Source organism: Phascolarctos cinereus, unplaced genomic scaffold (genome assembly GCF_003287225.1).
Source record: "Phascolarctos cinereus isolate Bilbo 61053 unplaced genomic scaffold, phaCin_HiC Scaffold_2;HRSCAF=192, whole genome shotgun sequence".
Taxonomy (NCBI): Eukaryota; Metazoa; Chordata; class Mammalia; order Diprotodontia; family Phascolarctidae; genus Phascolarctos; species Phascolarctos cinereus.
The window spans coordinates 229,215,229-229,228,809 of NW_027555625.1; the positions used below are offsets into that span (position 1 = coordinate 229,215,229).

Here is a 13,581-nt window from a genome sequence, read left to right on the forward strand (position 1 = left end):
ATATTCACGCTAGAAGAGAGACCTCAGAGAGCATTGTAGCTCAGCTCCAGGAAGCAGCTAAAGGTTGTGTGGATAGAGTGCCAGACTTAAAAACAATAGCAATTACCATTGTGAGGATCAAAAGAGATGCTGTGTGTAAAGTGCTCTGCAAACCTTAAAAGTGCCCTGTGAATCAATGAGCTCGATTTTACGGAGGAAGAAACTGAGGTCTGAGGAGAGGAAGTGATTCTTGCTCAGGGATACATTGTGCAGAGAGAAGGCTGGGAAACAAGAACAGAGAGTGGTATTTGTGAGGCTGATGGGCAAGTCTCATCATTCCCCTAGCTGTGCTCATTATCCATCCATCATGAATCTTCAAATGGCTAAGCTCAAAGCTTAGCTCAAAGTTTGAATGGAAAACCATGACAGAAAGCCACTTCCCAGCCAAAAGAGGATTCTTGGTACAAGGGAGTGTGGATGACCCCAGAATTCCAGCCCTGGGTCCTCTTCTCTGGATGGAGCCCCAGTCACCTGAAAAGGTAAGGATGATAATCTCTGAAGCCCCTTTGTTGGGGGAGGTGTCCTCAAAGCAGACTGGGAACAGAGTTCTGAGGCCATATTTGCTGAGTTTCTAGGACTGCCCTCCCAGGAACATCCACAAGGCCCCATTCACTCAGCCCTACATTCATCCAACCCAGGGCTTTGTCTCTTTAAGGACCTATGGGATGCTCTAAAGGTGCCCAGGAGACCTCAGAGGTTAGAACCTTCTATACTTTTCATATCCAGTCCTGTACTATAACGTGAGGGAAGACCTGAATTGAAATCCTGCCTCAGCTACCCATTAACTTCATAACCTTGAGCAAGTCATACAAGCTTCTTCCAGTCTTCAGTTTCCTCATCAGTACAGTGAGGATAACAGCACCTACCTCACACAGCTATTGTGAAGGGCAGATGAGACAATGTAAGTAAACCACTTTGCAGACCTTCAAGCGCTATACAAATGCTAGCTGTTATTACCAATGTATCCTAAAGCCCTTGAGGGCTGCGATCATGCCACCTTCCCCTCTGTATCACACATAGTACCAAGTAAAGGGGCCTTGAATATAGTAATAAGTATTCAGTCCTGTAGAAGTTTGGATTTGTGTTTCATTTCCTCGTATTAGGCCTACAGGGTTTCATCAGGACAGGAAAAAACTCCAAGTGAGGGGGGCTGTAGCCATTAGGGTGCCCTGTGCCCGGAGCACTCCACTGAGATGTTAAGTTACTTGCCTAGTATTTCAGCAACAGGATTTGAACCCAGGCCTCCTAGACTATAAGGCCAGTTCCCCACCCATCACAATGGTCTCTCATGAGCTATTTAGTAGTTCACAGACGTTCTAAAATTTGATCCGCAAAAAACCCCAATCAGACAGACAGAAACGTATTATCCCCACTTTACAGATGATGAAGCTAAGGTCTGGAAGAAGCTCAATGATCCCACCAGGACCACACATCTAGAACGCAAAAGCAGTTTGCATCTTCCTTGCTAACTTTCAGAATCAGCCATGCATGACTCTAGCTGAAGCTATTCCTATATTCATCAGGAACAGGCCAGCTGAGGCCTGAGAATGAGTCCCCAGCAGCCTGACTGCTCTTGGCCTTTTCTGGGTTCAAAACACTTTCTGGGGCCTGCTTTTCAGTTCTGCCCTATGGCCACAAGATGGCGAAGGAACTCAACCTTTGGCCCTACTCGGCAAAGGATGTTTTTATTTGTTTTTGGCTGAAAAACTGATGTACCTAGAAATACCAGCTACCTTCCCTGTAATGTTCAGCAGCTTCTTCCTACAGGCCCCCCAAGACTAACCTGGTCTACTTGCTGTCCCAAAGTTGTGTTACGGTTTCCTGAATCTTTAGGAACAAGGTGGACTATGTCAAGGCTACCCCCAAAAGTGACTACAAAAAGCCAAATAGACTGAGCCCAGGAAAAACCATCTAGATTTTCTATACCTCTGCATTTAAGACAGACACTACTCAAGCCCAAAGCAACCCCCTACCCTCCCTATGACCAACAGAGATAGGCTGTGAACTGTTGGGTCAGCAAGAGGAGGTATAAGTTCATTGAGAGGTCCAACTTAGACCATAGAGCATCCTAGAGCTCTCTGCTTTCCCTAAGTTAGCCACTGTGGCCATAATCAAGAGTTGGTCACTTCCTTAACCTTTTGAAAGGTCTAGAATGCCCTCAATAGGCTTTGACACCACATATCCTCTACCACCTTAGCGGTAGAATCGTAGAATCCCAGACTGTGAGTGCCAGAAGTGACTCTAGAATGCATTTGACCACTTATTTAGCCAGTGGGACCATTTCCCACCTATAATATCTCCTTCAACTTTGATTGTTCTCAGAAAGTGGGGTACCTGCTGATGGCAGTAATTTCAATGACTGAAGAAATGGAATTCTTGTAGCAAGGAGTAGTGGAAACATCACTACACCAAAGGGCCTGGGTTCCCAGCTGGACTCTGGTTATGTCAGACCACAGGATCACAGAAAGGAACCTTAGAGGTTATCTCCAACTGCCTCATTTCACAGATAAGGAACTTTTGCCAAGGTCACCCAGATGGGAAAGCAGCAAAATCAAGATCCGAACCCAGGTCATCTGTCAAATGGGGATACCATTTGACCATCCTAACCTATCTCTTGGGTTTATTTGGGCACTACATGAGATAATCAGTATGAACGTAAATGCTGAGAACCAAAGTATGGTATCAATGCTGCTATTTAGTAAGGTATATATACATACATATATAATAGGTAAATAATCTATAGCACTATGTAGAAGACAATTTCTTAGACATAGTTATCATCTACATCAACATTATCTATAGATGTTTCTAGATCTTTATCTTAGATAGTTCAAGCCCCACCTCTTGGCATATACTGATCATGTGACCCTAGGAAAGTCACCACACCTGTTAATAGGTCCAGGCGACTCACTAAAACCAGAAATTGTACAAGCAGCTAACTGCAGCAGTAAAGGAAGTTTTCTAACCAGGAGTTCCCTCCACCATAGGTGTCGAACAGTATGTAAGCCACAGCTCTCCTAAATGTGGCCTGAAGCGGACTGAAATGTAATTGGGAAATATTGAACAAAATAAAAACAAAACATAGTGTTAGATTTTAAAACTAAGTCAATATGCGGCCTGTGGGGATCCTTATGTACAAATTAGCAGCCCCTGTTTCCACTTGAGTTTATGGGTTCAAATCATTTATTGCCCCAACGTGGAAACCAGAGCCAGTAGGTGTGTCTCTTTTTCCATGATTTTGCTCAGTTGCGGGAGGGGAGTAGTTACCGCCCACAGCCACTCCCAACAATCACGTAATTCTTCTCAACCAGTAGAGTAGAAGGGTGGGGACACCTGGAGAGGGAGTCTAGCAGGACTGCTAGCAAAGAGGACTCCCAAAGGACTCTTGACCTTTTTACACCTCACTCTTCCTCCTAGTCAGCTCCTGAAATAAGAAAAACACTACCCTACAACTTAGTAAAAAGCTGTCCATACTCCTGGAAGGCTCCTATAATCATAGCACTGATTAACTGAGCTTTGAAGGAGAGGCTGCTAACCAGCAAAGGACCTTTGGTCCATAATGGACTTAAAAAGACCAGAATAACAACAGTACCTAATTCAGGTCTTTGACATCTCACAGGAAAGCCTGGATTCTAAACCTGTTTCCAAAAGTCACAAAGTCATTGGCAAAGATGAAGAAGTGGTTATAGCAGAAAGAGAATTGGGGCTTGGGACCTAGCTATGACATCTGAACAAATGAAATGTTATTTCAAAAGCGTTTACTGAGTACCTACTAATGGCTCTGTAACGTAGTTTCTTCATCTATAAAATGAGGGGGCTGAGGCAGATTATCAACTAAGGGTCCCTTCAGCTTTTGATGTTCTATATTCCTGTTCTATGGCCCCTTCCGGCCAGTTTGTCTGACTCACCATCTCTAGTATAGTCCTCGTGCCCCACAGAGGTCTAATGATGTTGGAAAAGAGACATTCTTCCAGAGCAAAGGCAAACTGGTGATTCAGGCACACGAGCCATTTTACCAAAAACAGTTTAATAAAAAAAAGTGAAGATTCCTGAAAAAACCGGGGAAAGCCAAAAGCATACTGTGTGTGTCACCTGCCTCCATCACAAAGAAACACAATCGTCCAAAAAGATATTTAAGTTTAATACAAATTTTATACAAAGAAACGTGAAAAAATACTTCCATATGCTAAAAGCAATTATGCTTCACAAATAAGGCCTGCTAGGCTATTTCTGACAACTGCAATTCACACATGTTCTGCTTTTTTTCTCTCTTTTTTTTCTCCTAATACCTTTGTTTTGCTCTAATGTGGGTACTAGCCAGAGACTGTACATATCAAATCGTTTATAAACAGTGGGAGAACCTAAACACAAAAATGTACAACAAAATGTACTGGAATGATATCATACAATTAATTTTCTCATATACAGACATCAATTACCTGGCTTTTTGTTCAATGCTTTTGTTTTACGTTTTTGTTCAATGCTTTTGTTTTACACAACGTACAAAATGGTAGGGGGACCACAGCATGAGTAGTGTAACAGGCAGCACTGGGCAGGCAGGGGGCGCTCTGTCCTACTGTATTGATACTGTATCATGCTTACAGCAAGACAGAAGGTTCTGTCCATAAATAATACATGCTTTACCCCAGCATCAAGTCCTTGGCCCATGTCTCTTCTTCAAGTCCTCGCTCCATGTGAAAAGTGTTAACAGTCTCTTAGGAGGGTTTGGTGGGTTTTTTTGGTTTTTTTTTTTTAAACAAACCTTAACACAGAAGAGGCTGCTCTGAGTCTACCATCCAGCACCAGCTCCTTCAAACTCTATTCCAAACACCTCCTGCTCTTCATCCACTTGTGCAAGGTTTCTTGCTCGCTCAACGTTTTGTAAACAAGGTCATGGGGTTTTTTTTGTTTTTTTGTTTGTTTTTAAAGAGTCTGGTCTTTGTGTAAATCACACAAAATAAAAGACTTTTCTCCACAGGGGTTCTCAGGTCCAGAGATCTCCCATTTCCAAACAATGAAATAAAATAAGATTTTAACAAAAAGGGGGAGCTACAGCAATTCAGGCCTGCAGGACAGCCACACACCCCTGAGAACTGCTTTCGATCCCACGTGTTATGTACACAAATGTAAATGAAAAAGTGTAGCCTCCCTATGGATCCCCGAACATGGATGATTTCTGGGTGCTAATCGCCCTCAGCCCAGATTCAAAAATGCTACTTTGTGACAAATGGTCTGACCTTCCCTTTTCCAAAATGTTCCTTTTTTTAATTATTATTATTATTATTATTATTATAAGTTAAAAGTCAATACAAATATAAAAAGAAGATGGTTCTCTAAGTTTAATGACATCCACAAATTGTACATTATTTACACAAGAAGCAGTCATTTGCCACGGGTTTTAACTGTCCTTGGACAGCACTAATGCCTTATTAATAATGTAGTGTGGTCGATGCCTTGTCCTGTGTATGCAAAGCATAAAAGTCAGAACCTCTGAAGTGAAATCTCCAAAGATGGCGACTCTCTTCCTCCTCTTCACATTTCTGGTAGCTCTTCCTTCTCCTATTCACGCTGGGAGTTGTTTTGGTCATTCCTCCAACTCCCCCCAGAGGAGCCTGGTGTTGTCACGGGCTAGACTCTCCGCACTTGGACTGGCATCGCAGTCTGGACGTACTGAACGCCGCCACCGCTGCTGTTGCTGCCGCCGCCGCCTCCACCCCCACTTCTCATGGCCACTGTCCCGGCAGTAGGACTTACCACGACGGGAATGGTCTGTGGGTTAAAACCAAGGCATACAGAGGACATTAAAGGTGCATCTCCACACTCCCCATCCATCCACGAGCAGGAGCATTAGCAGTCTGTCTCTCAGACTTCCCTGAGCAATGCTGGGGCCCTTGTGCCCTGTTTTGTTAGGATCTCAGCAGCCTGGCATACATTCAGAATGTTTTGTGTGGGGGAAAACTATTCTATGTTAAGGTGGATTTCTAAGATACCTATGGCCACCATTACCCAGCTAGGAAAGGCATCAAACTACTAGGTTTAAAAAGAAATGATCAAAGTTAAGAGTTGCACTGTTTTCTTGGTAAAGGCAAAGTGTCAGATTATATGACCTTCTCTCCTTACATTGTGCGGGTGTGCTTTTGCACTTAGAAGATCATGGGATCAAAAACCTGGAAGGTACCTCGGAGGTCATTTAGTCCAACCCCTCTTTTTTTTTTTTAATTAAAAGGGAATTAGGGTTAAGTGACTTGCCAGGAGTCACACATCTAAGTAAGTGTTAAGTGTTTGGTCTGAGGCCGGATTTGAACTCCTGACTTCAGAGCTGCCCCTAACTCCTCTTTTTATAGGTTAGGAAACTGAGACCCAGAAAGGGGGCCAAGTGACTTGCCCGAGGTCACACAAGTTGTGACAGAGATGGGATTCAAACCTAGGTCCTTTTATCCCAAATCCAGTGCCCTTTTCCATTCTACTCCCCTACGTAGGACCTTTCCAATACGCATAAAAAGCAGGCACAAGGGGAGGTTGGAAAGTCCATAAAAGTAAGCAGAGCCAAGAAAACAATGTGCACAATGACTACAACAATGGAAACAGAAAACCACCACACACGCACCCACACAAAGTCAATTGAGTGGTGCAGAATCACCAAGAGCAACCACGGCTTGAAAAAAGAGCTAAAGGAAGGCACTGCCACCCTGCCCCTCTGCAGATGGGTCCGTAAGCTCGTACCATCTGGCCCACCCGCACTGCACACATTGTCAGACTTTTCCCAATGTAACGATCAGTTATGCTGATTTTTTTCCTCTTCCTTGTTGTCTTTTAAAAAAATACGATTTGTTACAGAGGAGGGGAGGAAAGGGATACTGAGGGAAATGATGATGATGTAAAAAAGGCATTGATTTTTAAAAATACTGAAGTCCATGAAGAAAAGCAGCCCAAGTAATAAGCCCAGTGAGGAACCTTACATCTGTAGAGTATAGAGAGTGAATAAGGCCTAAGGTGGTTTCTGGGAACCCACGCCCTGATGACAAAGAAGATGACTATTAAGAGACTAAGTCATCACTGGGAGCTCCCACAACATCCCTGGGAGCAGGGAAGAAGGCATGATGAGCTTCCCTTTCTGGCAGTGGTAGAAAGCGTCAGAAAGGCCAAGTCACAGGTAAGCCACAGTGGGGTGTATGACACAGCCATATAACTGGTTATGACAGCTCACCAGCTCCGTGTCACCCCCGACTCCTCCCTCTCACTCACCACACACAGCCAATCCACTGTCCACACAGCAAGTAGTGTGGAGGGGGCAGGGCCTCATCAACTCCTGCCTGGATTATTCCAAGAACCTGCCAGTTGGTGTCCCGGTCTAGCTTCTCCCTCTCCACTCTGTCCTCCACTCATTCACCTGCCAAAATGCTTTTCCTAAAGCACAGGTCTGACCGTGTCAGTCGTGTGCACCGCACACACATGCATGCACACACACGTTCCAGTGTCTCCCTGCTACCTGAAGAATCAAATACATGTACATGCCTTTTCCCTGGCTGTCCCCCAAGCCTGGAACACCTTTCCTCCTTACCTTTGGCCCCTGGGTTTCCTCCAAGACTCAGTGTAAATCCTATCATATAGGAGGAGGCCTTTCCAAGTCCCCTCACCCCCGCTAAAGCTTTCCCTCAGAAAGATTAAATCCCATTCACATTATATCTACCTTGTACGTACATAATTGTTTGCAAGAAGTCTTCCCCATTAGAAAGTGAGCTCCCTGAGGGCAGGGATAGTGAAATTTCTTGCCTTAGTTTTGTATCCTTAGTACTTTGGACCAGTGTATTGACTGACCATCTAGATACACAAGTTCCCAAAGTGGGCGACACAGCCCACCGGGGAGTACTAGAGCAATCCAGGGTGGCTGTAATAGTTTGAAATGACACAAATTTTTTAAAAAACCATTAAAAGATTAAAGAAAGTAGATTTCCAGGGAGGGGCTCTGAGTAATTTTTTTTAAAGGGAACAGTAGGCCAAATAAGTTTGGGAAATTCTGTATTATAGATGTCCAGGGTACCTCAGAAAACCCATGACAGAGTGATTTTTAATCTCTGGCTTCCACAGTTGTTTCTTTCATTCTTAAAGATCAGCTTTAACCCCAGATCACTCAGGCTCTCATTGACTGGCCAACAATAGGTCCCGGGCCAAGCCCTACGGTCATTGTTTGGGCCCCAAATGGCTCAGAATGAATGTAAATAGCAATTGTTTCCGTTTCAGCCAGAAACCCTGAAGGTCTTCCCCTTCCAGAATGATTTTTTTTTTTGGACTAGGTAAAGAGCCCATTCTCTGCCTCATTTCTTATTAAGGTTTAATCACTGAATGGGCTTTGCCTAAGTCAACTGAGACCTGTTAAAGACTTTAGATTGAAGAGACCAAGGTCTCACACTACATCCTGGGCCATCTCCAATTGTCCTGATCTGTATCTGGCCGCCGGACCCAGATGGCTCCAGAGGAGAAAGTGAAGCTGGTGACTTTGTACAGCCCTCCCTCACTTCAATCCAAGTCATTTGCAAGTGATGGCATCCCCTCCCTGATGTCATGGTCCTCTTGGAGAATGAAGGACAAACAATGAAGACCGGCTGCCCTGGCAGGCCATGAGTTTTCAGGATGATCACATCGAAGACAATAAAGCACACAAATAATAGTCTGCATTTACAGGTTCCGACAGCACTTTTCCAGGCACCCTATCACTGAATCCTCACAACACTAGAATGACTCCATTTCACGGGATCTGGGTGGGTTAAAAGCCTTCTACACAATCACACGGCGAGTAGAACCAAACCCTAGACTTCCTGTCTCCGACCCCTGTGCTCTTATGTCCTAAGACCTCCCCTCTGCTCCCCTGGAACTCAGGTATATTTTTACTGGCTAACTGGGTGAGCTTGAGCAAGTTCATTTACCCTCAAAGCCTCATCTGTAAATGGACAGGGTTGGACTAGATGATTCTATGATTTAAAAGCACAAACACCACTTCCACACTTGACCTCCTTACTCCTGGAAGGTGTGGTTCTCTTAATGATGCCAAGAAGACATTCACTTTTCGGACTTACATAACTGTACTACTGACTCAGTCAACTTGAAGTCCAGTTAAAATCTAAGATTTTTTTTCCCCAGACAAATGGCCATCTAACCATGCCTCCCACACCTTGCATTTTTATTTGATCCCAACGTTAAGACTTAAAACAGTTACTGCTATATTACGTTTTATCTTCACTCAATTTGACCCAAGTTCTAACTTGTCAAGAGCTTTCTGAATCCTGACTCAGGCCTCCAGCGTGGTAGCTATTCCTCCCAACTCTATAGTAGCTGCAAATCTGGTATGCATGCCAACTCTGCCTTTAGCAGGTCCTTGAGGAAGCTACGGGAGGTCCCGCTTTCAAAGAGAAAAGGAAGAACCGACTCTGGCAACTTCTATGTCAACCCTGCCAAACTGGATCTGAAATCCTTACGGTGCTGGTCTAGACAGGACCTGGTGCAAGACCGGGAACAGAGAGTCAGGGCAGAGGGGAGAAGTCGGGGACATATAAGTTCAGCACTGTCAAAGGTAGGCATGGTAACCTGTGGAATAACCTACAGCAGCTAAGACCAAAGTGGGCACAAGTGTGTGGAGGGGCTCGGGCCAACTCCAGACTGCTCCTAAGAAGGCAGAAGTAGGGCTACTCTGAGACCCACATATGAAAACTGAGAGGCAGCTCCCGAGAAAAACAGGAGCTCCGCAAAGCAGCTGAACACGTGTCCTTCAAGACAGCCAGTCAGTCCACCATGGCCTGCTTACCCACCATGCCCCAACAGTCAGAAAGAACTGTGAAGTGCAAACATTAGAGGGACTTTACAAGGTACAAGAGGTAGTTTCTTCCCAAAACAATTCTGTGAGGCAGACAGTAGTACAAATGTCACTGTCCACATGTTAAAATTAAGGAAAATGGAGGCCCAGAGGAAAAAGACATTCATATGAACTGGGAGTGGGGGATGGGGGAAGAGAATGGCACAGTGTACATACCCTATCGAAGCTTTTCAGATGCCAGGGTTTCACAGCACCTGTTAAACAACAGGCTCATATTTAAATCTTCAGGCTTGAGAGCTGAGACAAAAGTGCAGTCTACAAAACTTTGTACCAGTTTTATGAACCAGCTGCTATCTGGAGAGACAGCAGAGGCAGTGTTCTCTAGCCATCCCTCTGGCTGTTAACCAGGATACTGTGAGTGGAACAGGCTCTCTGGTTCACTCATGTTCACTTTCCAACCTAACAAATCCACGGGTCACTTAGTTATTTGTTTTTCCAAAGGCCCAACTGTGATCAAGGCCAGCACACACAGCCCAATGTTAAAAGGGCAGAAATCTTACTGGACCATGTAGAGTAGCTCAGAACTTCATGAGCAAAACCCTTCACTGCCAGCTAGAGACTGACCATGATTAGCTTGACCCAATGTCCAGAGATTACAGAGGACTAGAAAGCCATGCATCACATGACCTATGGTAATACTCTCTGCCACACTTAAGTCCAGTTTCCTCATGTAAACTGGATCATAAGCCAGTGAGTCACTACATAGAAGGTACAACTATTCCCACTGATACAAAGGGTCTGAAGCAGATAGGGCTCTCTTTTCTTTCTCTGATATTTAATATATCCCTACCTTTCTTTCCATCTCAGCAAAAAATCCTATACTTTGTGCCACGCCAGAGAGTTTACAGACTGGGAGGGTGGAAGGGTGAGAGAAACAATCTAAAAAAGGCTTCCCTTTGGGACAGCTAGGTGGCGTAGTGAACAGAACCCTGGCCTTGGAGTCAGGAGGGGCTAAGTTCAAATCCAGCCTCAGACACTTAACATTTACCAGCAGTGTGACCCTGGGCAAGCCACTGAACCCCAATTGCCTCACCAAAAAGAAAAAGAAAAAAAAAGACTCCCTCTAGGAAATAATCACATTGACAAGTTTAACAAAAGGCAGCTGTTAACAGAGTGGGGCAAAATAACTCACCTGGAACTTGGTACATTGAATGCAACATTAATTACAGGCAAGAGGCATGAGAGGGAGGGTGAGGGGGCTAAGTCTTTGGTCACAAGCCCCAGGAGCATGTCTCTAAGGAAAGAAATCCTCACACTCAACTAAAAATAATCCAAGGTTCTTACAACCTCCCAATGACCGGCCAGCTGTCCAAATCAAAGGTTTCTTTTTCCCTTTATCTTCTGGACCTGTCTCTGGCCCCAAAACTAGAACAGCCGACTAGTCCCTAGTGAAAGTTCTCTTACTCTGCTTTATGATTCGACACTTTTCCTGGCTCTCCTTCCTCTCCTTCTGTTCCCTTTGCTGATTCCTGTTTCATTCCCAGGGCCTAAAAGTGTGAGTGACGTCCAAATTTGAGTCCTCAGTCAATCCCTCTCCTCTCTCACTGCTCTAACATTCAAAAAAGGCCCCTACCAGTCATTAGTCTTACCTCATTCACTCTGGCTCCCACTACCTCCCCTGTGTGGAAGACTCCCAAATCTCTTCCCAGATCAAGAGTCCTGGCTTCTCTCCTGAATTCCAGCTGCACACTGTCAAATGCCTGCTGGACTTCGTTTGAAATTCAACATGTCGAAAATCCATTACTGTCCCCCTCAAAAAACAGGTCCGTCCCCCCCCAACCCCAGACTTGCCTGTATCTATTAACAGCATCATTGTCCTCTCATTCCAATCTATGTTTGAAACGTCAGTCTTATCTTTAAAAAAAAAAAAAACTCCTGCCTTTCCCTTACCCCTCACAGCCAAGTCCGGTCAATTCTGCCATCTGAAAGGTCCCTGGCATCTTTTCCATTCCCACTACCAGCCATCTACGTCCAGACCTCATCCACTCATGCCTGGCATGTTCTAATAGCGTGTCTTTCTCTAGCTTCTCTGCCATGCCTCTATCCCAATGCATCCGAAATGTCACCAACTAATTAATGTTCTTAAAAAACTGCTTTTTGGAAAAAGGACCTACATGAACAAAAATATTTATAGCAGCTCTTTTTGTGGTGGCAAAGAATTGGAAATTGAGGGAATGCCCATCAACTGGGGAATGGCTGAGCAAGTTGTGGTATATATGTAATGTATATAATGTATATGTGTTTTTATACACATACACACACAATGTAAGGGAATACTACTGTGCTATAAGAAATGATGAGCAGGATGGTTTCAGAAAAACCTAGAAAGACTTACATGAACTGATGCTGAATGAAGTAAGCAGAACCAAGAGAACACTGTACACCGAAACAGCAACACTGTGCTACGATCAACTGTGAGTGACTCAGCTCTTCTCAGCAATACAATGATCCAAGACAATTCCAAAAGATTCGTGACGGAAAATGCTGTCCACGTTCAGAGAAAGAACTAGAGTCTGAATACAGAGTGAAGCATACTATTTTTACTTTTGTTTTTGTGTTTTCCTTTTGTTCCGTTTCTTCTTTCACAACATGACTAATGTGGAAATATGTTTACATGATTGCACATGTATAACCTATATCAGATTGCTTTTATCTTGGGGAGGAGGAATGGAGGGAGAGAAGGAGAAAAAATTTGAAACTCAAATAAAAACAAACCAAAATTGTGCTCCGCTACCTTTCAAACTATTTCAGCAGGCATTCAAGGCCTTCTGCAAGCAGACCTCAACCCACCTTTCTGATCTTCCATTAGTTTTCTGTAGCCAAACTAGTCTAATGTCTTCAAACACACCTTACACATGCCAATTTCCATGTGTTTCAGCACACTGTCACATTTCTCCTCCATCTGAATCCTATACTCAAATTAAATCCTCTGTTCCACAATATCAACAAACATTTACTACTGCATGCAAAGTAGCATAATCAGCACTAAGTGCTGGGAGATACATAAAGATTAAATGAGCTAAATGATCGCCCTTACCGACTTCTCTTGGGGGACATAATACAGATGAAAATTAAACTACAAAATAGAACATGATAAGCCCAGAAGTATAAGACGGGTATTTCACAAGGTCCATCAGAGGACTTGGGGAGATCAAGGAAGCCTTCATGGAGGAGGTGGCATTTGAGCTATATCTTCAAAGATATCAACGGGTGGAAGATATCAATGGGTAGAAAGAAGGAAAGGGTCTTCAAATCAGAAAAGACAAGGGAGCAGCTAGTTGGCACAGTGGATAGAGCACTGGCCCTGGAATCAGGAGGACCTGAGTTCAGTCTGGCCTCAGACACATAACACTCACTAGCTGTGTGCTTCTGGGCAAGTCACTTAACCCCAACTGCCAAGAAAGAAGGAAAGAAGAAAGAAGGAAAGAAATATTGTAAGTGTAAGTCAAAGAAGCTGAGTTAGCTCACAAGAGGAACAAGAAATGATGAGCAGTTCAATTTCTCTGGAATATAGTGTACATGAAGAGGAGTAGCATGAGATAAAAAAGGTAGAACGGTGCCAGGCTGGGAGGGACCAGAAATACAAGAAAGACATTTCGGTTTTATTCAGTAAGCAACAAAGCAACAAAGAGTCATCGCAATGCCAGAAATACAAGAAAGGCATTTCAGCTTTA

The 13,581-nt window shown here is 44.1% G+C and overlaps 1 protein-coding gene across 15 annotated transcripts in view; it reads right to left on the reverse strand.

Moving 5' to 3' along the window:
* Positions 1–4,159: 4,159 nt before the first annotated feature.
* Positions 4,160–13,581, reverse strand: part of ZMYND8 (zinc finger MYND-type containing 8) — a 113,718-nt gene continuing 104,296 nt past the window's right edge. For 14 of the 15 annotated variants that reach the window (XM_020984152.2, XM_020984161.1, XM_020984158.1 and 11 more), the window contains one exon: positions 4,160–5,808. In XM_020984152.2, coding sequence (XP_020839811.1) covers positions 5,668–5,808 — 141 coding nt within the window. In that variant the 3' untranslated portion in view covers positions 4,160–5,667. Of the gene's footprint in view, positions 5,809–12,242; positions 12,421–13,581 lie in introns of all 15 variants that reach the window. The other variant, XR_013484678.1, reaches the window with a different exon arrangement.